General features: G+C 40.8%; 1 protein-coding gene across 1 annotated transcript; it reads right to left on the reverse strand.

Annotated features, from left to right (window-relative positions):
• Positions 1–4,055: 4,055 nt before the first annotated feature.
• Positions 4,056–6,484, reverse strand: LOC138758924 (immunoglobulin lambda-1 light chain-like). Its single transcript, XM_069928544.1, has 4 exons — positions 6,368–6,484; positions 6,071–6,263; positions 5,635–5,687; positions 4,056–4,738 (listed from the first exon to the last, which is right to left on the reverse strand). Exons 1-4 carry the CDS (start codon positions 6,411–6,413, stop codon positions 4,416–4,418), a joined length of 615 nt encoding a protein of 204 aa, XP_069784645.1. The 5' UTR covers positions 6,414–6,484; the 3' UTR covers positions 4,056–4,415.
• Between the last annotated feature and the right edge of the window lie 16,607 nt (positions 6,485–23,091).

The following is a 23,091-nucleotide window of genomic DNA, read 5'->3' on the forward strand; positions in this document are numbered from 1 at the left end:
AATATGACACCCCCCCCATTTTATTGTTTCCCAACATGTGAAGGGCTCCATCTGTTTTTGTAAGTTCCCTGCCAGACCTGCCGATGCACTGGGATACAGTGATTGTCTGGCATATTCCCCTTTCATTTCCAAGTACCCTGTGAACGGGACCTATTGGGTTTGTGGGTCTCGCGCCTATGCCTGGCCACCCCTTACCTGGGGTGGTTGCTACTATTTGGCATATGCCATCCCCTACCTACACCATATTTCCCGTTTACAGGATCATCCCTCGCTTATGCGTATGTCCCCTATCCTTCGGCACAGACGTGCCCACTCAGGTGCTGAGATTTTCTTTGGCGCCTTGATCCCAGGTTATGGCAAGGTTCACAAATTATATGATCTGATGAGCTCTATTGCCAATGAGACATCCTTTGCCCTTATGTCTATCATTCAGGGCCTTAATGACCTTAATCACGAACTCTCTGCCATCAGGACAGTGGCTTTACAGATCGTATGGTTCTGAATTTTCTGTTGGCAAAACAGGGTGGCACGTGTGCCGTTGTCGGTTCTGAACGTTGCTCAGATGTTCCTGATGTATCCACTAATATTTCTGTTATTGTTCAGCATGTTTCAAAATCTGTTCGTGAGCTCCAGCGTCTGGGTATTGTGACCACCAAGGATAGTTTGAACATTGGTTGGAATCCTTTTTAATTTGGGGGATTGGGCCACACTATTCTTCGTTGGTGGCTCGCTTTATTGCTTATTTTTGTGATTATTGTAGTTTTGGTTTCTTTTTTTTGCTCCTTCTGTACTCTTATGCTTGTTAGGTCTCTTGTCTGACAGCCTGTGACCAAGTGTGGAATGTAAGGGAAGATATAAACCATGTTTTTTATTTATGCAACCTTTGCTTCTGCAAGGCTGAGAACCTGCTTGTTTTTAGAATCAACAGACATAAGCTAAATTCTACCAAGGGGCCAGAGATGCAGTTATCTGATGATAGGACATCTGTGTACCAAGAACATCTTCCTGCTTGTTTTGGTCACAGACTGTCAGAGGTCTAACCTTGATGCAAAATAAACCATTGTATTCAAAGTGATAAGCTGAAAATTACATTATTCGATAGAAGCCTAGGCATGCTAGCTTGCTCGCTTATCTTTTTTTCTGTACTTGGGTAAGCAGTTTTTTGGTAAGATAAGCCATGGTCCCTCTGCTGAAGTTTGAGACTCTCTGAGAGGTGGCAACATCTCTCAGCAAGAAGAAGAACTTCTAGAGTCCAGCCAACATCCCGGTCGGGGGAGGTGAACAACCTACGACAAGTGTGCAGCCATTGCCTCACTTCGGCATTTAGGACCAGTCCAGGTGTTGATAAGTATAATTGGGAAGGGCTTGCATATTGTAGTTTGATATCAGCTTTAGAATTTGTAATAAAGCCTTGTATAAACTGAACTGCTCTCGGTGTGTGTGTCTATTTACTTTCGGAAGCTCAAACACTGTGACCAATCTAAAACAACAAAGTGAGAGGTACAAGTTTACCCAGGACAAGGCACAAGTATGATTTATCAAATAAGACATTCCACTGCTACCTTCAGATAAGAACTTCTTTGCAGGACAAATTGGGTTCAACTATGGATCTACCAAAGTGCAGTGACATAGAGACCTTGATTCGAAAGGGGATCACCCAGAACTTCATTTCAGCAATGTATTTCCTGCTCCATGCGGAAGGACCCAAATGAGGACTTAATAAATCGAGACAGAGGTGGGAGTCAGATTTGGGAATAACGATTGAGAGTGATGCCGGTCCGACCTGTGCCGGACTAGCATGACGGCAATGATCAATGAGAGGCATAGGCTGGTGCAGTATAATTTCCTTTTGCTGCAAAGGATTAACAGGTCCAAGCCAGAGCTGTCAGATCAGTGTTTTAGATGTGACATTGAGACAGGAACCTTCGTGCATGCGACCTGGACATGTACCAAGCTGAGGCCCTTCTGGGTAGAACTAGGCAAAGTTCTGGGGAAAATTATAGCTAAAGAATGCCCACAGGATCCTGAATTGTTCCTGTTGGGCAATATTATGGACAAAAGATTTACAATGAAGCTGTCCAAATTCCAAATTCAATTCGTAATGATGGCATTGGTAGTGCATAGCAGTTACCTAGAAATATGACACTCACCTGAGTATTGCACAATGAAGCAAGGAGAGGCAGGCTTGTGTTCCCCTGGAGAAAATTACCCATAACTTGAGGGGAAGGTACAGGACCTTTCAAAAAATTTGGCAGTCGTACCTGAACCATATAGGAGCATGGCTGTGGGGGAAAAAAAAGATAATTTTGTCTCAGGGCCCGGCCCACCTCAACCCCTCCTCAATTTGGGTTGGGTTGTGGGGGGGGTGGGGGCGAGGGGTTCACCTCAGTGCAGGCAGGGAAAGTCAGGGAACAAAGGAAAACCTGCCCGATTCCTGGTCGCTGCTCCAGGCCAGACCCATAGCTTCCTACATAATTTTCTCTCGTGTTGTGGATGTTTTAATGTCTAAATGGTTTTTCTTCTCTTTGGTTGCTCGGTTATATGTTGAGTGTTTGATGTTTAGGGTACGAGGTGGGAGTACGAGAAAGGGCAAGGGGTATTAGGTTTGGATTTGATCAAAAACTTGTATGGACGACATAAGGATAATTTGTAAACGGCACAGATCTCTAATTATTGTTGATGACAAGAGTTGTAAATCATTGAGTCTGAACGTGAAAAATTATAAATAAAATATTCAAAATAAATGAAAGGGAAGAATAGAATTGGAAATAGGGTGCGATGGAGGAGGAAGGACAGCTTCCAATGGGATTGGGCGTTCTTCCCCGCTCCCGCAGCAATTGAGAGCTCCCTCCCGGTCCCTCCCACTCATCAGTATTTGAAACAGCAGATTTAATTGTTCGGTGCCTCCACCCCGACCATCGAGGGACGTGAGGAATGGCAGTGATAGTGGTCTTTGAATCAGGGATTAGAGCGAGGATGAGGTCAGGGAGCCGTAGTGGTAGGGAAGATCTCCTACAAAGGGAACAAAGGCAAGGACTGGCCCAGGAAACAATGGGAGTGAGGGCTGGAGCAAGAGAAGGGGGTGAGGGCTGGAGCAAGAGAAGGGGGTGAGGGCTGGAGCAAGAGAAGGAGGTGAGGGCTGGAGCAAGAGAAGGAGGTGAGGGCTGGAGCAAGAGAAGGGGGTGAGGGCTGGAGCAAGAGAAGGGGGTGAGGGCTGGAGCAAGAGAAGGGGGTGAGGGCTGGAGCAAGAGAAGGGGGTGAGGGCTGGAGCAAGAGAAGGGGGTGAGGGCTGGAGCAAGAGAAGGGGGTGAGGGCTGGAGCAAGAGAAGGGGGTGAGGGCTGGAGCAAGAGAAGGGGGTGAGGGCTGGAGCAAGAGAAGGGGGTGAGGGCTGGAGCAAGAGAAGGGGGTGAGGGCTGGAGCAAGAGAAGGGGGTGAGGGCTGGAGCAAGAGAAGGGGGTGAGGGCTGGAGCAAGAGAAGGGGGTGAGGGCTGGAGCAAGAGAAGGGGGTGAGGGCTGGAGCAAGAGAAGGGGGTGAGGGAACCGCCTAAGTCGCGGGGAAAGAGTAGACCATGAACAGATGAAAATCAAGCCCCGTGTAACAGGTCACCAGCGAACACCCGAGGACGAAGCATCAGCGGCAGCCAAACAGCCTCCAAGTGCATCTCCCAGCAAACTTACCCATTCCTTCCGACTCACTCTCCAATCTCTATCTCTGGACGATAGCCCATCGAGGAACAGTACCTCACCTGCTGACTGCACATGCTCCATCCATCAGGACCCAAGGTGGAATTTAACAATTTAAGATAACTTGCGCTTCCAGTTGGTGTCCGAAGTGGTCATTTCTGATTAAACGTTATTTGCCTGAAATGTTAACTCCGAATTTCCTCTCACCCCTGGTACTGCCTGAATATTTCCGCCAACTGTTGAGTTTGGTTCCTTTATTATTCTTCCCAAGCCCAAGTGTTGGCCCTTCCATTTTGATCGTGAAAATCTTCCCATCAACCCACCCCCTTGTCCCCGATCGCGCCAAGTGACGAGAACCACACAAGGAAACCATCCCTGCACTGCGCCTCTTTATTGGGAGTTTGTCGCCGTTAGGGTCGCTCAGTCTGAGATTGATGGTAAAAACATGCATGAATTATGTCAATTAGATTCACCCGCGGTGCCAGAAAACATCATTGGAACTGGAATGTCTCATTGAACCAAGTGGCTGGTCACTTTCATCCCGTGCAGCCCCTCGAGGGGAGCAACTTCGGGAACAAATACTCATCTCACACAGTGTAAACCACAGGGGGTGAAACAGAAGCAGAGAATACAGTGAAGAGCGAGCGCGCAGAGCGGGGAGCGGCTGAAAGATACAAGGCAGTGATCTCCCGTTCATCAGGGAGCGAAGGCCCCCGAGGCCGCGCTCTGTTCAGCAGCTGGATTGTGCGACTGTAGCGGACGTTGCCGAGGCAGCTCCTTGTTGAACCGTGCAGGAGTACACCTTGCCTCTGCTCCAGTCTGTGCCGGGCACCTTCAGGTAGCTGCTGAGACTGAAGGTGTTGTCCTTGTTTCGCATCGCCGGGCTGGTTTCCACCCCCGTCCTCGCCGGACTCCCGTCCACGGTCCAGCTGACGGCGGGGAAGCCCAGCGACAGTTTACTGACCAGGCAAACCAAGGTGCCCGCTCCTTGAGCGGAGATCTCCTCGGATGACGGCCCGAGCAGTTTCACTGAAGGTTCGGGGAGATTCTCCGCTGAAATGGGAACAAGAGAAACATTTCAGGTCACGGAAGAACTCGGCTAATTTTAGAATTTGGCACAAGCGCGAGGCAGATGGAGATGGATCCAAACACGTGTGAGATTTTGCACATTGAGAGATCAAATGTGTCCACTGAAGGACGGGTCACATCAGCATGGATCCAAGATGCTGCCTGAATTGGAGGTTTAATCTACGAGGGATGGGAGAGGTTTCTTTTCTCTTCTGCTTGAGAGATTGACGGGGTAATTTAGGAGTGGTACAGGTCGTTTGGAAGATGAGGTCTCATCCTCTGGATTAATAAAAAAGTGAAAGGGAAGAGGACACGAGTTTAAAGTGAAGGGGGGATTTTGAAGGAGACGCGCTGGGCGAGTTGACTTTTACAGAGCAGTGCGTGTCTGGGATCGTGGAGAAGCAGCTATCAGACGAATGTTTAAGAGTGGGTTCAAGACACAAATTGAAAGGAAAGGAGGAACGGCTTCCATCATGTACATTCATTTGAAATCTCATCTCGTTCCGTGCAGACGTCGTGGGCCGAAAGGTCGATTTTAGTGCCACGCCGTTCTGTATTCGATGGAAAGATGAATCGTTAGCGTCTGAAACACAATATTGATGAGCCCATCTCAAGGACAACGCAAAAGGGCCCGATAAATATCACAATTTAACATTACGGGCTCATTTAAGGTGAATCAAAAATCACATTTGAATGAAAAATTGTCAATAAATGTGGGTGAGAATTCCCCGAAAACCCTGGAGTAGAACTGGCGCTGGACACGGAATAGGATTCGTTTGTCAATCAACATTTTCTGAAGGCAACAACCTGGAAATGATTCATTGTCAGGTGTCTGTAGTAGAGCCGTCGGTCACGGCAGGAGGATGTTGCCAGACACTGACCTGGAACGAGGAGCTTGGTCCCTGGGCCGAACACCCACACGGTGCGAGGTTCCAGCCTTCAGTCCGTGCGGTTACGCAGGGCCCTGAATCAGGCAGAAAGACGCGGTCAGACGCTCCAGGAGCAGCAGGAAACCAGACTACACACATCCCGCGTGTCCCAGCTGGGGTGGGGCAGGGAGGGGTGAACTCACAGCCCCTTCGCCTGCTTGGAATTAACCGGCAGCAAGAGCCGGCAATGAACGGCGGGGTTGGGAATTTTCCCAAATCTGAAATGATTGGAATTGGAAAATACTGCATAAAAGGTCAAACGGAAGTTAATTAACGAGAAGTGAAATATTAAAATGTTTTCTCCCGGGACAAAGATGTGAAGTGGATGGTGCTGCAGCTCCCAGTTTCTGTTTGACCGCCTCTGGCTGTGACACCAAGTATTGCTCGATGAACCCACTTCCCGCAGTGATAGACGGCGGCGTCCTTCACCTCCACCTGGTTGATGAGCAACCGGTAAACGGTGGCCGCGCTGTTGCCATTCGCCAACTGCATCGTCCCGATGTTACATTCCAGCGTGGCGCTGGATCCCGCATTCACGGACACGCGAGACAGAGGTTGAGCCAGAGTCTGCGAGTCTCCAGCTGAAAAAGAGCAGCAATTCCACATTAATCAGTGACCCTTTACTGCCAGCCCGAGAGCCCACATCAGAAACCGCTGGCGGGGCAGAGTTGCCGCCTGTACTTACAGCCCAGCCACAGCGCCAGAGACCAGAGAAAACACAGCGTCCGCATCGTTGCTGCCCGTCACCTTCCTGCCTCCCTTCACCGCTGTGTCTGGGACAGACTGTGGCGACGCTGCGGATGGAACCCACTTATAGAGACATTGGCACCGGGAAGGAAATCCATGCAAATCGGAGCAAGTCACACTGACCAACCAGAGGAAGGACCTGAAACCCTCCCATTCGCCGTCAGTTGCCGTCCGCTGGAGGCGGTGACACGGTCAACATCCGACAGATGTGGGGAAACAAGGGGCAGGTGGTTCATTGTCTGAAATTTCCCACTTTCTCCTTGCATTTCCCTGATTCCGCTGAATACCGCTCTCCATCCCTCACCCAGAGATGCCCCTCACACCTCCAGTGATAATAAGGTGGGGCATTGCCGGCTTCCTATGTGAATAGTTCAGATACTTGGTGCAAACCCATACTGATACTGTGAGTGGAAGATTTCAATTCAGTCTGAAGAGGGGAATGAAATATGATTTCAGTAAGAGTGACTTGTGGGGTTGTGGCAATCTCTCGGGTATTCATTAACCGTTTGGGGGTGAAACATCCCGTCTTTACGCAGTCTGTGACCATGACCAATGACCCTTCCCACATGAATAATTCAGACACTGGACTCAACCCCACCCTGACAATTGAGGGTTTCAATTCAGCCCATATGTGAGAATGAAATATGGTCTCATTGAGGCTCAGGCTCCTGTACCTTCATGATGGTAGCAGTGAGAAGAGTGCAAGTCCTGGGTGGGGCGGGACCTTAAGGATAGAGGCTGTTTACTTAAGAAACTGCCTTATGTCTGTCCTTAATGGTGTGGAGACTGTGGCTCAGAATTCACAGCTCTCTGTTGCACTTTCCTGTCCTGTGCATTGGATCTTCCATCCCAGACAGCGATGTGACCAGTCACACCTGTAGAAATTGGCAAGAGTTGTTGGTAAAATGTCAAATCTCCTCAAAAAAATGGCCACTGATGAGCCTTCTTCATAATTGCCTTGGCATGAAGGTCCAGGATAGATCTTCAGAGATGTCAACAGCCAACATCAGTGGGAAATATGGGTGAGGAGAGTCGAAAATCATTTTCCAAACACATTGAAAGCAACACGTTATCAAATGAAACTATGCACCTCATTGAGGACCAAACAGGGAATCTGTGCATTGAACCAGGAGATGGGGATAAGGTTTTAAATGGATACATCACATCTTTATTCACTATGCAGAATGACAGGGGCATGGCAAGATGATGTAGAGCACACATGTCAAACTCTGGCCCACGGATATAATTATATTTGGCCCGCAAGATCATTAGAGGTGGCCCGCCCTGCAGCGAGAGCCGATGCTGTTTTTTGGTCATGTCACCCCCACCATCCTCCCACTTCATTGCACATCCTTCCCCATTGTAGCACGACAAATTGTAACACGAGAAGTCTGTCGATGTCATCAGCCAGCAAGCAGGTTGGAAGGCTCCCTGCACAACCAGTCACTTCTCCCACCTGTCGACCGGTGCGGCGGATGGGCGAGCGCCTGTGATTTCCTGTTGGCGCGATGGGCATGGCAGGCTGCGCATGGTCCCCGGGCAGCGCGAGCCCCGCGCGACTGGCACCGGACGGCCCTTCCACAGCGCGAGCGCACTTCTCCCGGTCGCCACGACCTTCAGCGCTTGCACCCGCGCGAACCCCAGGGACGGCTGGTTCGGCCCTGCACGTGAAGAGAGAGATGGTGGCTGTCCGCAAAGGCTGATCGGCAGCGCGCTGGGCCTGAGTGGGTGGGTAAGCAGGGGTGGTCAGAGGGTGTAGGTGAGGACTAATGGGCAGGGGAAGTTATGGTGGTGCGAGGGGCAGTTAGAGGGAGGGATGAGTAGAAGGAGGGGTGGATAGGGAAGAGATAAAAGGGGAGGGGCAGGGCGAGCAGGGGAGGGGTGATTAGAGGGTGAGAGACAGGTAGAGGGAGGAACAGGTTGAGGGGAGAGGCAGTAGAAGGGCGTGTATAGGATGGGGTGGGTAGAGGCAGAGCGAGTGGAGTGAAGGGTGAGTAGATGTTGGGTAAAGGACTGGTCAGGTAGAGGGATGGTGGGTCGAGGGTGAATAGAGGCCTAGAGCCTGAGGAGTGAGCAGGAAATGCTGAGTCCTGATGCAGGCCAAAATGGACACAGCCTGTGAATGCTGACTACATCTCCACAGGGACCAAATAGGTTTCCCTCAGGTCAAGCAAAGGGTGAACTTGAGCTACCTACTCCTGACCTGTAACATTATCCTCCTAAAGTTATATCCTAATGTTTAACATTATATATGTTGAAAGAAGAAAAAACATGCAGATGTTGTTGAAAATTTTCAATAAATATTTAGTTCGGCCCTCGACTTAGTCCAAGTTTTTAATTTTGGCCCTCCGTGAATTTGAGTTTGACACCCCTGGTGTAGAGTCTAGACGTGTAATCTCAACCTCTCTTGCCAGACTTTTAAGCACCTGTCTTTTAACATTATTTTCAAGTTTAAATTTTTTAAATTTTAGTTTAAAGTATTAAGGAATTATTATGACCACTAATGGTAAAAAGATTAAACCTCAAGTGCAGAAGAAGTTACATTTTCGAAGTGCTGAAGATTTGGGGCCTAGACGACTTGATACAGCCCCAGGTTCCATCTCTTCATTGTCTAAACCTCAAAGACTGCCTGTGGGAGCTGTAAGAAAAAATTTCTATTCCTCACCAAGTGAAGGATGGTGCTAGAATTGCTCATTCTCTGCACTCGTGCTCCCAAGAAGTGGACCCTGATTTGGAAAGCCTTTCGATTTCAACAGAGGGAGCACGCAGGAAGACGACTCCATTATTGGAAATGCATCAGGTAGCATTTCAATCTGAAGAAATCGCTTATCTTCGTGATTTCATGAAAAAACAACGAGATGCGGGGGGAGACCAGCGGCGACCCCCTGAGGAAGTCGGGGTGCCGTCCGTCGCTGGGAGTCCAGACCCGCAGTAAAACTTTTAAAATGCCTTCTGTTGAGTTGCAGCAGGAGCTGCAGTTACCTTGTTCTGTCACTACATCAGAGAGAGCAGAGCTGAGCTTTTCTGACCGACAGTGTATGCAATTAAATGCAGTTATTAAACCTATGTTGACATCTCTAATGAATGAGATGGTTCAAATGAATGCTGGTATAAGTTCAGAATTAAATACAGTTAAAGCACGTGTGGATGCATCTTATGAAGAATTTAAAAATATTCAGACTGTCTTTTTGGACTGTAAACAACAAGTGGCTTCTAATACAGAAAAAGTGTTGAAGGTTGAAAAATCAGTCATAAAATTGGGAGAACGTGAAAAGGAGCTAGAGAGGAAAATAGGCTACTTGGAGAATCAAAGCAGAAGGAATAATGTGAAAATTGTTGGTTTGCCAGAAGGTAGATGGACAAGGTCCTCTTCGTTTCTTTAAAGACTGGATCCTGCAAATATTAGGGCAAGAAAATTTTTCTGGGGGATTGGTACTGGAAAGAGCCCATAGAGCTTTAAGAAGAACACCTTCAGCTGGTCAAACACCAAAACCAGTAATAATTTGATGTTTGAGTTATTTGGACAGAAAAGCAATACTTCGACTAGCAGTACAAAATCCGAGACAACGACAAACTCCGTTATTGATTCAGAATAGCAGGGTTTTTTTTAATCCTGATTTGAGTCAAGAGGTCATTCAACGTCAACATCGATTCAATCCAGTTAAAGAAGTGTTGTGGTTTAAAGGTTATAAGTCTACTTTTTGTTACCCTGCAGTGTTGAAGGTGTTTTATGGAGACTATCAATTTCGGTTTTTTGAAACTGATCATGAAGCAAAGGTTTTTGCTGATTCATTGCCAGATATAAGAGGACAAAGACATAGTCCACCATTATCTCCTAAAGAAAAATCTGGTTGTTCTGGAAACGGAAGAAATGGCAGAAATGGGAAAAACAGGAATGGAAAGAGTCTACCTCCTTCTGAAATGGGATCTCTGAGATTGGAATCTTTTTCATGAAAAGAAGAATTTTCTTTTTTTTTGTTATTATGATATTTTGATGTTATTGATTGTTTGGCTGGGGAGGGAAACATTTGCCCTAAGTTCTTTACTAGTCATCAGCCACTGGTGGGTGACCCACACCCAATTTTTGTTTTGGGGATTACTACCTTTTGGTAGTTTTTTTGGGGGGGTGGGATTTTCTTTTTTATCTTTATTATTTTTTTATTTTCATTTTAGTTAGCTTTTAATTTATGATGTTTTTTTTGATTGGAGGGCCTATATACATTGATTTGAGTTTTTATATAAAGATATTCTTGGTATTTAGTAATAATAGTAGGTATGTCACAGTTGAGGTTTGCTACTTTTAATGTTCGAGGATTAAATAGTCCGATTAAGCGTAAACGAGTTTTGGCGTATATTAAAAAAAAGAAAATTGATATTGCCTTTTTACAAGAAACACATTTGAATGTGAAGGAAAGCATGAAATTAAAGAGGGACTGGGTTGGGCATGTGTATTCTTCTTCATTTATTCTAGAGCTAAAGGTATAGCAATTTTAACACATAAAAATTTATCTTTTGATTTACAATCAATGGAGGAAAAGGCAGAATGTATTCTTAAATTGAATTGTAAGATTTTTAGTGAATTCCGGACTTTACTTAATATTTATGCCCCAAATGCAAAGGATGAAATATTTATTTCAGATGCATTTTTATGTTTGGGTCAGGCTAATGATAATATTTTAGTTGGTGGTGATTTTAATTGTGTTTTGGAACCTTAATTAGATAAATCTCTGAAGAAAGTTAAGAAATCCAAGATGGCAATTCAGGTCCAAGCGTTGATGAAAGATCTTAATTTAGTAGATATTTGGAGACGTCTTAATCTGACAGAGAAAGATTTCTCCATCCTTTTATTCATCTAGACATGAATAGTTTTCAAGGATTGACTTCTTTTTATTATCGGCACACTTACAAGGGAAAATACAACAAGCGGAAGATAAAAATAGGGTGATTTCAGATCACTCTTTGTTATATTTTACATATGTAACTTCTGAGAAAATTCAAATGGCTTATTGTTGGAGGTTTAATACAATGTTGTTAAAAAATATGGAATTTATTGATTTTTTTAAAAAACAAATTTTTTTTTGAAAGAAAATTCTAATTATGTTCAAAGTAAGTTTGTATTATGGGATGCTATGAAAGCCATTTTTAGAGGACAAATAATTAGTTACACTTCTAAAATAAAAAGAATCGATTAAATCAGAGTCTTGAATTAGACAAACAGATTGATGAGTTAGAAAATTAATTACAGAAAGATGCTACATAAGATCAGAAAATAGAATTATCTAGGTTGAAATTGGAATATAATCCTTTGCAATCTTATCAATTTGAATGTGTGATTAATAGGACTAAACAACGGTATTATGAATGGGGAAAGAAAGCACATAAGGTATTGGCGTGGCAATTAAAGAAAACAGATTTTGAGGACTAGCAATGCTCTTAGAGGGAATTCTCTTGTTACTTAAAAACTTCATGAGATTAATGATGAATTTTATTCATTTTATAAAAAGTTATATACATCTGAAGAAAAACAAGAAACTGGATCGATTGATCTTTTTTTTATCACAGTTGAATTTACCGATATTAGAGGATGCAGATATACAGGAGTTAGAAGAACCATTTACTGATTCGGAAATTAAAATGGCTATGCTGGAAATGCCGAACGGTAAATCGCCTGGTGATGATGGATTTTTGGTTGAATTTTATAAAAAATTTTATGATGCTTTATCTACAGTGTTTGGGGATGTATTACGTCAAGTTGGAGAACATTATGAATTACCTGAGTCTTGTTCTAGTGCTTTAATTATAGTAATTCTTAAAAAAGATAGAGCTCCTTTAAAAGTATCTTCATATAGACCAATTTCATGTTAAATGTAGATTATAAAATAATAGCTAAAATATTAGTGAATAGATTGGCTAAATTTTACCCAACTTGATTCATATGGATCAAACAGGTTTTATAAAGAATAGATATGCTTCAGACAACATTTTTTGTGTGATTAGTTTGATTAATAGATTTCGACAATCTTTAGATCACCCGATGGTGATATCCCTAGATGCAAAAAAAGCATTTGATAGAGTTGAATGGAATTTTTTGTTTAAAGTTTTGGAGAAATTTAAGTTTGGTCCTTTTTTTATTGGTTGGATTAGGGCTCTATATACTAAACCGGTAGCTAGAGTATTGACGAATGGTTTGATTTCCGAATCCTTCAAGTTAACTCGATCAACTCATCAAGGTTGTCCTTTATCACCAGCTTTGTTTGCGTTAGTGATTGAACCTTTAGCACAGCTGATAAGACAAAATACACAGATACGAGGTATGGAAGTTTTAGATGAGGAGTATAAAATTAATTTATTTGCTGATGACGTATTGGTGTATTTAATAAACCCAGCTCAGTCACTTTTGCATTTGAAGGAATGTTTAATACAATATGGATGTCTTTCTGGGTATAAAGTTAATTGGGAAAAAAGTGAAATATTACCGGTAAGTGAAGGAGATTATTCAGTTTATAAGAATATTATTAATTTGAAGTGGACTGATCAAATTAAGTATCTTGGTATAATTTTTTTTAAAAATTTTTTTATTTTTCACACCATAAACCACATTGACCATGATACATACATTTTCCTTTTCAAATATATACAGTGTCATTTTCTCCCCCCCACCTCCCTCCTCCCATCCCACCCTCCCTACCTCCCACCCCCCATCCATTTAAAGTACAAAATCTAAGATACATTAAACCAGTCAAACAATGTTGTCATTCAATAAAAATAAACAAGAAATTCCACTAAGTCAATTCTTTTCATTTCCTTCTCCTGTCATTAATTTAGGTAGTGAATGTCCCCGGTAGGTTTTCTCTATTGTGTTTCATGTAAGGCTCCCATATTTGTTCAAATATTTCAATATTATTTCTTAAACTATATGTTATTTTTTCTAATGGAATACATTTATTCATTTCTATATACCATTGTTGTATTTTCAAATTATCTTCCAATTTCCAGGTTGAGATAAAACATTTTTTTTGCTACGGCTAGAGCTATCTTAACAAATCTTTTTTGTGCACCATCCAAATCAATTCCAAATTCTTTGTTTTTTATGTTACTTAGGAGGAAGATCTCTGGGTTTTTTGGTATATTGTTTTCTGTAATTTTATTTAATATCTGGTTTAGATCTTCCCACAATTTTTCTACTTTCTCACATGTCCAGATTGCATGAATTGATGTTCCCATTTCTTTTTTACAACAAAAACATCTGTCAGATACTGTTGGGTCCCATTTATTTAACTTTTGAGGTGTAATGTGTAGCCTGTGTATCCAGTTATATTGTATCATACGTAACCTCATATTTATTGTCTTTCTCATCTTTCCAGAACATAACTTCTCCCATGTTTCTTTTTTTATCTTTATATTTAAATCTTGTTCCCATTTTTGTTTAGTTTTACCATTTGTTTCCTCATTCTCCTTTTCTTGCAGCTTAATATACATATTTGTTATAAATCTTTTGATTATCATTGTATCTGTAATCACATATTCAAAGTTACTTCCCTCTGGTAACCTCAGACTGCTTCCTAATTTGTCCTTCAATTAGGATTTCAATTGGTAATATGCCAGCACTGTATCTTGAGTTATATTGTATTTATCTTTCATTTGTTCAAAGGATAATAATCTATTTCCTGAAAAACAATTTTCTATTCTTTTGATCCCTTTTTTCTCCCATTCTCTAAAGGAAAGGTTATCTATTGTAAAAGGGAGTAACTGATTTTGCATCAATTTTAGTTTTGGTAATTGGTAATTTGTTTTATTCTTTCTACATGAATCTTCTTCCAAATATTGAGTAGATAATGTAATACTGGAGAACTCCTACGTTGTACCAATTTTTCATCCCATTTATATAATATGTGTTCAGGTATCTTTTCCCCTATTTTATCTAGTTTTAATCTAGTCCAATCTGGCTTTTCCCTTGTTTGGTAAAAATCTGATAGGTATCTTAATTGTGTGGCTCTATAGTAATTTTTAAAGTTTGGCAGTTGTAAGCCTCCTTGTTTATACCATTCTATTAATTTATCTAGTGCTATCCTCGGTTTCCCCCCTTTCCATAAAAATTTCCTTATTATTTTCTTTAACTCCTTGAAGAATTTCTCTGTCAAGTGTATTGGCAATGACTGAAATAGGTATAATATCCTTGGGAAAATGTTCATTTTAATACAGTTTATCCTTCCTATTAGTGTTAATGGTAAATCTTTCAAATGCTCTAAATTGTCCTGTAATTTTTTCATTAGTGGATAATAATTGAGTTTATATAGATGGCCGAGATTTTTATTTATTTGTATACCTAGGTATCTCATTGCTTGCATTTGCCATCTGAATGGTGATTCCTTCTTAAATTTTGAGAAATCCGCATTATTCATTGGCATTGCTTCACTTTTATTTATGTTAATCTTGTAACCCGACACTTCTCCATATTCCTTCAATTTCTTATAATTCTTTTATTGATAGTTCTGGTTCTGTTAAGTATACTATAAAATCATCCGCAAATAAACTGATTTTATATTCCTTTTCTTTTATTTTTATCCCTTTTATATTATTTTCTGTTCTTATCAATTCTGCTAGTGGTTCTATAGCTAACGCGAACAATAATGGTGATAGTGGGCATCCCTGCCGTGTTGACCTGCTTAAGTTAAATTGCTTTGATATATATCGATTCACTGTCACTTTTGCCAATGGCCCCTTATATAATGCTTTAATCCAATTAATATACTTCTCTGGTAAACTGAATTTTTGCAATACTTTGAATAAATAATTCCATTCTACTCTGTCAAAGGCCTTCTCTGCGTCTAAAGCAACTGCTACTGTTGGCGCTTTACTCCCTTCTACTGCATGAACTAAGTTAATAAATTTACAAATATTGTCTGTTGTGCGTCTTTTTTAATAAATCCAGATTGGTCTAGATTTACCATTTTAGGTACATACTCTGCTAATCTGTTTGCTAATAGTTTAGCTATTATCTTATAATCTGTCTTAAGTAATGATATTGGTCTATATGACGCTGGTGCGAGTGGATCTTTCCCTTCCTTTGGTATTACTGTAATTATTGCTGTTTTACATGAATCTGGTCAGCTTTGTGTTTTATCAATCTGGTTGATTACTTCCAGGAGGGGAGGAATTAATAAATCTTTAAATGTTTTATAGAATTCTATTGGGAATCCATCCTCTCCTGGTGTCTTATTATTTGGTAATTTTTTTATTATCTCTTGTGTTTCTACTATTTCAAATGCTTCTATTAATTTATTTTGTTCCTCTATTTGTAATTTTGGTAGTTCAATTTTAGTTAAAAATTCATCTATTTTGCCTTCTTTCCCTTCGTTTTCAGTTTGGTATAATTGTTCATGGAATTCTCTAAAGTTTTCCTTGATCTCCGTTGGATTATATGTGATTTGTTTGTCTTTTTTCCTTGATGCCAATACCATTTTCTTAGCTTGTTCTGTCTTAAGCTGCCATGCTAGGATTTTGTGCATTTTTTCAACCAGTTCATAATATTTCTGTTTTGTCTTCATTTTATTCTTCTCCACCTGATATGTTTGTAGTGTTTCATATTTTATTTTTTTATCTGCCAATCCTCTTCTCTTAGTTGTATCTTCCTTCATTGCTAATTCTTTTTCTATATTTACTATTTCCCTTTCCAACTGCTCTGTTTCCTGATTATAGTCCTTCTTCATCTTGGTTACATAACTTATTATTTGCCCTCTAATGAACGCTTTCATTGCATCCCATAGTATAAACTTATCGTTCACTGATTCCGAATTTATTTCAAAATACATTTTAATTTGTCTTTCAATGAATTCTCTAAAATCCTGCCTTTTAAGTAGCATGGAGTTTAATCTCCATCTATACATTCTTGGTGGGATGTCCTCTTAACTCTATTGTCAATAACAGAGGTGAATGGTCTGATAATATTCTAGCTTTATATTCTGTTTTTCTTACTCTATCTTGCATATGAGCTGATAACAGAAATAGGTCTATTCTTGAGTATGTTTTATGTCTAGCCGAGTAATATGAATATTCCTTTTCCTTTGGGTGTTGTTTCCTCCATATATCCAAAAGTTGCATTTCTTGCATCGATTTAATTATAAATTTGGTTACTTTATTCTTTCTGTTAATTTTTTCCCAGTTTTGTCCATATTTGAATCCAAATACAGGTTGAAATCCCCTCCTATTAATATGTTCCCTTGCGTATCTGCTATCTTCAAAAAAATATCTTGCATAAACTTTGATCTTCGTTAGGTGAATATACATTGAGTAGATTCCAAAACTCCGAATATATCTGACATTTTATCATTACATATCTCCCTGCTGGATCTATTATTTCCTCTTCTATTTTAATTGGCACATTCTTACTAATTAACATAGCTACTCCTCTTGCTTTTGAATTATACGATGCTGCTGTTACATGTCCTACCCAATCTCTCTTTAATTTCTTGTGCCCCAATTCAGTTAAATGTGTTTCTTGCACAAATGCTAAATCAATTTTTTTCTTTTTTCAGTAAATTTAGCAGTTTCTTCCTTTTGATTTGGTTATGTATTCCGTTAATATTTAAAGTCATATAGTTCAGCGTAGCCATTTCATACTTTGTTTATCTTCCCTTTCCGTTTCTCCATCATCACCTTTCCTTCTTATCCATTTCTGCTTTCTTGTTTTGAACACTTTATAAGACAACATTTCTAAAACATCAAACATTTTCCTTATTCTCCTATTTAAAACTTTAACCCCATTCTCTCCTCCTCCTTCTGAGTTGCCCTTTATCCCTTGTCGGGCAACCACATCTCCCCTCTCCATTTGGATTTGCGAATTCACTCGCAAACGTCAACTGATTTTGCAGTGACCGTGACTCCTCCCCACCCAGCCCCCTCCGGAAAAGATTTCAGTTTTCATATGTAACAAAGGTCACTCTTTTAATTCCCTCCTTATTCCCTCTATTCCCTTTCCCTCCCTTATTAATTCTTATCTATACTCTATATATTTTCCTCTAAATACAGATACATTCATGTATACACACTATATATTCTTTGGCTTGGCTTCGCGGACGAAGATTTATGGAGCGGGTAAAAAGTCCACGTCAGCTGCAGGCTCGTTTGTGGCTGACAAGTCCGATGCGGGACAGGCAGACACGGTTGCAGCGGTTGCAGGGGAAAATTGGTTGGTTGGGGTTGGGTGTTGGGTTTTTCCTCCTTTGCCTTTTGTCAGTGAGGTGGGCTCTGCGGTCTTCTTCAAAGGAGGTTGCTGCCCGCCAAACTGTGAGGCGCCAAGATGCACGGTTTGAGGCGTTATCAGCCCACTGGCGGTGGTCAATGTGGCAGGCACCAAGAGATTTCTTTAGGCAGTCCTTGTACCTTTTCTTTGGTGCACCACTGTCACGGTGGCCAGTGGAGAGCTCGCCATATAACACGATCTTGGGAAGGTGATGGTCCTCCATTCTGGAGACGTGACCCATCCAGCGCAGCTGGATCTTCAGCAGCGTGGACTCGATGCTGTCGACCTCTGCCATCTCGAGTACTTCGACGTTAGGGATGAAAGCGCTCCAATGGATGTTGAGGATGGAGCGGAGACAACGCTGGTGGAAGCCACACATATACCCCTATACACACATACAAATAGTTCGTGGTCATTTGTACTCTCATTACATGTCTTCATCTCTCTGCTTGTTTTGTAGTTGTTCTGCAAATTTTCTTGCTTTCTCTGGATCCGAAAATAGTCTGTTTTGTTGCCCTGGAATAACTATTTTAAGTACTGCTGGGTACTTTGACATAAATTTATATCCTTTTTTCCATAAGATTGTTTTTGCTGTATTGAACTCCTTCCTCTTCTTCAGGAGTTCAAAACTTATGTCTGGATAGAAAAAAATTTTTTGACCTTTATATTCCAGTGGCTTTTTGTCTTCTCTTATTTTCTTCATTGCTTTCTCCAATATATTTTCTCTTGTTGTATATCTTAAGAATTTTACTAAAATGGATCGTGGTTTTTGCTGCAGTTGTGGTTTCGGGGCTAAAGTTCTATGTACCCTCTCTATTTCCATTTCTTCTTGTAATTCTGGTCTTCCTAGGACCCTGGGGATCCAATCTTTTATAAATTCTCTCATATTCTTGCCTTCTTCATCTTCCTTAAGGCCTACTATCTTTATATTATTTCTTCTATTATAGTTTTCTATTATATCTATCTTCTGAGCTAACAGCTCATGTGCCTCTTTAACTTTTTTATTAGATTCTTCTAATTTCTCTTTTAAGTCCTCTACTTCCATTTCTACAATTATTTCTCATTCTTCCATATTTTCCACTCTTTTTCCTATCTCTGACATGACCATTTCTATTTTATTCATTTTTTCTTCTGCATTCCAATTCTTCTTTTTATCTCATTAAATTCTTGTAATTGCCATTCTTTCACTGATTCCATATATTCTTTAAAAAAAGATATATCCATTGTCTTGCCTTTCTCTTCTTCTTCCATTTCTTTCTGTTCTTCTTCTTCTTCTTCTTCCTCTGGGTTGACCATCTGTTGTTTCCTTGTTTTCTTTTTACCCTCTTCTTTCTTGTTGTCGTTATTTTCTGTGTTCTGCACCAGCTGCTGTGGTGCAGGTGTCTCTCTCAGCTGTGGAGATCGACTCCGCAGCTGTTCCCCCCTCCCGTCAGTGTGTTTTTTTTCATGCGCGGTTGCGCACTTTTACTCGGCTCTGTGAGCCATTTTTGTAGTCCCGAGCCCGGGACTTCCACTGACCTGAGGGAGCGGGCATCTCTCTCCGCGGTGGGCCTCTTCGGACAGGTAAGGCCTTCACCTTCTTCTTCTGACGTTCTTTCTTCCTCTTTTCTTCCCGTTGTTTTCGACTTTTCTCTCTTCGCTGCCATTTTCTTCTCACCTTTATTTTTACTTTGTTGTAAATTTTAATCTTGTACCTTTGTGCTTTGTGTGTTTTTTTTAACTTTTCGGGAGAGGGCTGGAATTCCCTGACTGGCCACTACTCCATCACGTGACTCCTCCATCTTGGTAAAATTTTGAATGTTAATTATCAATCTTTATATAAATTAAATTATGCTCCATTAACGAAAAAAATTAAAACTGATTTGATCAAATGAAAAGATTTACCTATTAATTTAATGGTTTGGAGAAATACAATTAAGATGAATATCTTTCCACGAATACAATATTTGTTTCAATCTATTCCGTATTTACTTGATAAAATTTTTTTTCGAGATTTGAATAAAATGGTTCGGGAGTTTTTATGGAGAGATACATTTACGTATGTTTCACGTGATAATTTAAAAAATTTTATTAATAAGTGGTTGTTATACTCAGCATATTTACATTTCAATTTATATTGAGTAGATCTTAATATGTATATTTAATTTTCTCTTTCATATTCTTTCTTTTTTCTTTCCTTATGGCTCTCCTGAGGAGAGTTGGCTGAAGGGTGGGGGGGTTCTTTTCATTTCTTTCTTCTTCTTTTTTTCTATATATATGAAAAAACATTCATGTTTATGGTTTATTGTTGCATATGTCATATATTATTTGTTCTTTGAACTAATAAATAAAGTTTAAAAAAAAACTATGGAAAATGACACTGCCAATAGTGAGTTCAGAGAGAGAAACAGTGATAATCCAGAGCATATCATTCAGAAAAATGGGATATGCAATGTCATGGAGAGAAATAAAATAGATCTTTATATCTGCAGGACCAATTGAGATGCATCTCAGTCAACTGTGGAGCATGAGAGAAGATGTTGTGGGGATCATTAGATTTTGTTCACCACACATGAGTTGCCGGATGACTGCAGGATAGCAAAGGTGATTCTTACCCCAGTTGTAAAAACTCTGAGGAATCTGATTTCATTACATTTGGAATGGCAGGGATTGATTAGGAATGGACAGCATGGAATCACTTGTAGAAACTCCTGTCACACAAAAGTGATTCAATGTCTTGATGTTGTAACTCAGTATATATTTACAACAGTATTCCTGTTGAAGTTGTCTATTAGGGCTTTAGTGAGGCCATTGCTGCTTCCTGATGGCCTACTCCACAAGGTTAGCAACCGAGGCTAAGAGGAAAATTGGATCCAAAATGCTCTTGGTACTAGGAGGCAGAGGGTAGTGGCAGATGTTTTCTCTTCTGATTGGAAGTTTGTGATGAATGGTGTATGCAACGATTGCAGTTTTTGTTTTAAATTAGGCATACAGCACAGTATCTGGCCCTTTCAGACCATGAGCCCATGCCACCCAATTACACTCAATTGACTTACAACCCCAGTATTTTTTGAAGGGTGGGAAGTAACTGGAGCAAGAGGATCAGCTGAAGATGGGGACCAGATCAAGGGGAGATATAGTAAGCCACGGCCAGTACCTCACTAAAATTGCAACCAGAATCGTCACAGGAAGTCTCACTGCTGCATGAGGAGAGGATTCAGTTAGTTTGTTAGGGAATGAGAACAAGAAGGTCAGACAGAAAAGGGAGCAATGGGTTAGGAGAGTGGTCCCAGAACAAGAAATATATCTTTTAATCAGGACCAGATTAAACATGAAACTAGTTTTGAAATGCATGTGGAGAAACAGAGAAGAAAATAAGAACATTGTCACTGAACTGCAGATGTAATGAAGTACGTTTCCTTTATATGATCTACTTTGACATTTGGGACTCCATTAAATAAAGACTGGGAAGACGGGTGTATTTTGTGGAAATGATGATGGTATTTGTGCTGTGCCCAGTGATACCTGGTGTTAGTTGGTCAGGTCTCATGTGCAGATAGTAAGCAAGGAACATTGGTGTCTGATGGGCCATGAGCTTCATGCCATGGTTGATGCCTTGCCCTTCCAATACTCTTTCAAACAAAATGTATGCTGGCACATCAAAGGCAGTGGTCACTTTATCATCGGGAAGTGCATTCACTGGTACGTTGCTACTCAAATGTAGAAAGAGGTCTTGTTTTCAGGATTGGAAGATGGAACATTATCTCATGGATTTTTTGGAATATTTTATTTCAATCAACATATATAAGACAATAATGACAAACTATAATAAATCATCATATTACGGTGTTAACAATGTTGAGAGCAAGATTCAACTTTCCCAATGAAAGCATCAGGAATGGCTTTCAGGCATCTGTTTAATGATAGTAAATACCAGCAAAATCTGCAAAGGGAGATCGAATAGTGAGATTTGTTTGAATTTGTTCAGGAAGGCCGTTGTCCTCGTAACAGTTTTCCCTTAGCTGTTGGGATTATTTCCAGTCCTGTGAGAAGATTGTTGGAGATGAAATGCATCATTGCTGCAAGAAAGATTGGTAAAATTTGGGGCAAGAATTCAACTTTTTATTTGACATGGATTTTCATAAAGAAAGATCCTGTTGTGGATGTTTTGTGGAGCAAATGTAAGATGGTGAAGCATTTCAATGGAAGCCATTTTTGTAGATGGTGTTCCATAGCTCCTCCTGATTGATGAGGTCAAAAGGTTTGGTGAGGTTGAGAAAGGCCACGTGTGGTGACTGATGCTGCTTTCTAAATTTTCCTTGGAGTTGTTGCACAGAAGATCATGTCTTCTTTGCCTCTGGATGGACAGCTATCAATGTGATTTGGTGAGCAGCTCTATGGTCAGTAGATAAGGTGGTTGAGAAGGACACTTATGAAACTTCCCCTATAACAGTAAATTAGGTTACTCCTCTATCACAATTGGGTGTCTTTGTGTCCATCAGTGTCAGTGGCCATTTTCAAGTCCAGGTGGAAGGCTCATCAACACTGATATTGTGACCCTGGTGAAGCAATAATCTTCTACACTGATGCCCAGATTTTATATTCAATGGGAACCTACATACTATAAAACATTATAAAATTATATAAGGCATGGAGAGAACAAATTGTCAGAAATTCTTTTCCATATGTGGATAACAAAAGCATGAGAATATAGGATAAAAATGAAAAGAAAATTTTAAAAGGGTCTGAATGAAGCTTATGAAACAGAGATTGTTTAATATCTGGAACTCACTGCCAGAAGATGTTAATGTCAGATACAATCACTACATTGAAGAGACATTACAGCCAATACTTATGTGGCCAGGGCATAGAACTATACAGACCTAATGCAGGGTGTTTGGAGCAGTGTCGATAGCAAAATAGTTGGCTGGATATTGTGGTTTGGATGGCACTTTTCTGCACTGTTGCACTCTATGACTCCATGACCTGCCTCCTGAGATCCAGAGCTGTTGGCAAGAGATAGAGGACCAAATATGTTGACTCATGAGAGAATGGTTTAAAAGAACAATATTATAATTGTAAGAGATTTTAATATTCTAAATATGAATTGCAATTGCCTTACTGTGAGTGAATGAGATGCGGTCATAATTGCAATGTTCCTCCAGAAAACTATGTAGATAGTTCCATCGGAACCTATCAATACAAGCTTGGAACCAGGAAATCTTTGAAATGAAGGTCACCAAGATGTTGATGTGTCATCGGGGGCTTATGTTCAGAAATGAGATTACAATTCTGTCAGTCTCAAGGGAATTATGGAAAAGGTTAGGATGATCTGGAAGATCAAGTCTGAAATTGGAAGAAGACCGATTCCAATGATAGAAGAGAGGACCATTGACTGTGAGAGGGTGACATCGAGGATAACTATTCAACCTAAGGGAGTC

Source organism: Narcine bancroftii, chromosome 3 (assembly GCF_036971445.1).
Source record: "Narcine bancroftii isolate sNarBan1 chromosome 3, sNarBan1.hap1, whole genome shotgun sequence".
Lineage (NCBI taxonomy): Eukaryota > Metazoa > Chordata > Chondrichthyes > Torpediniformes > Narcinidae > Narcine > Narcine bancroftii.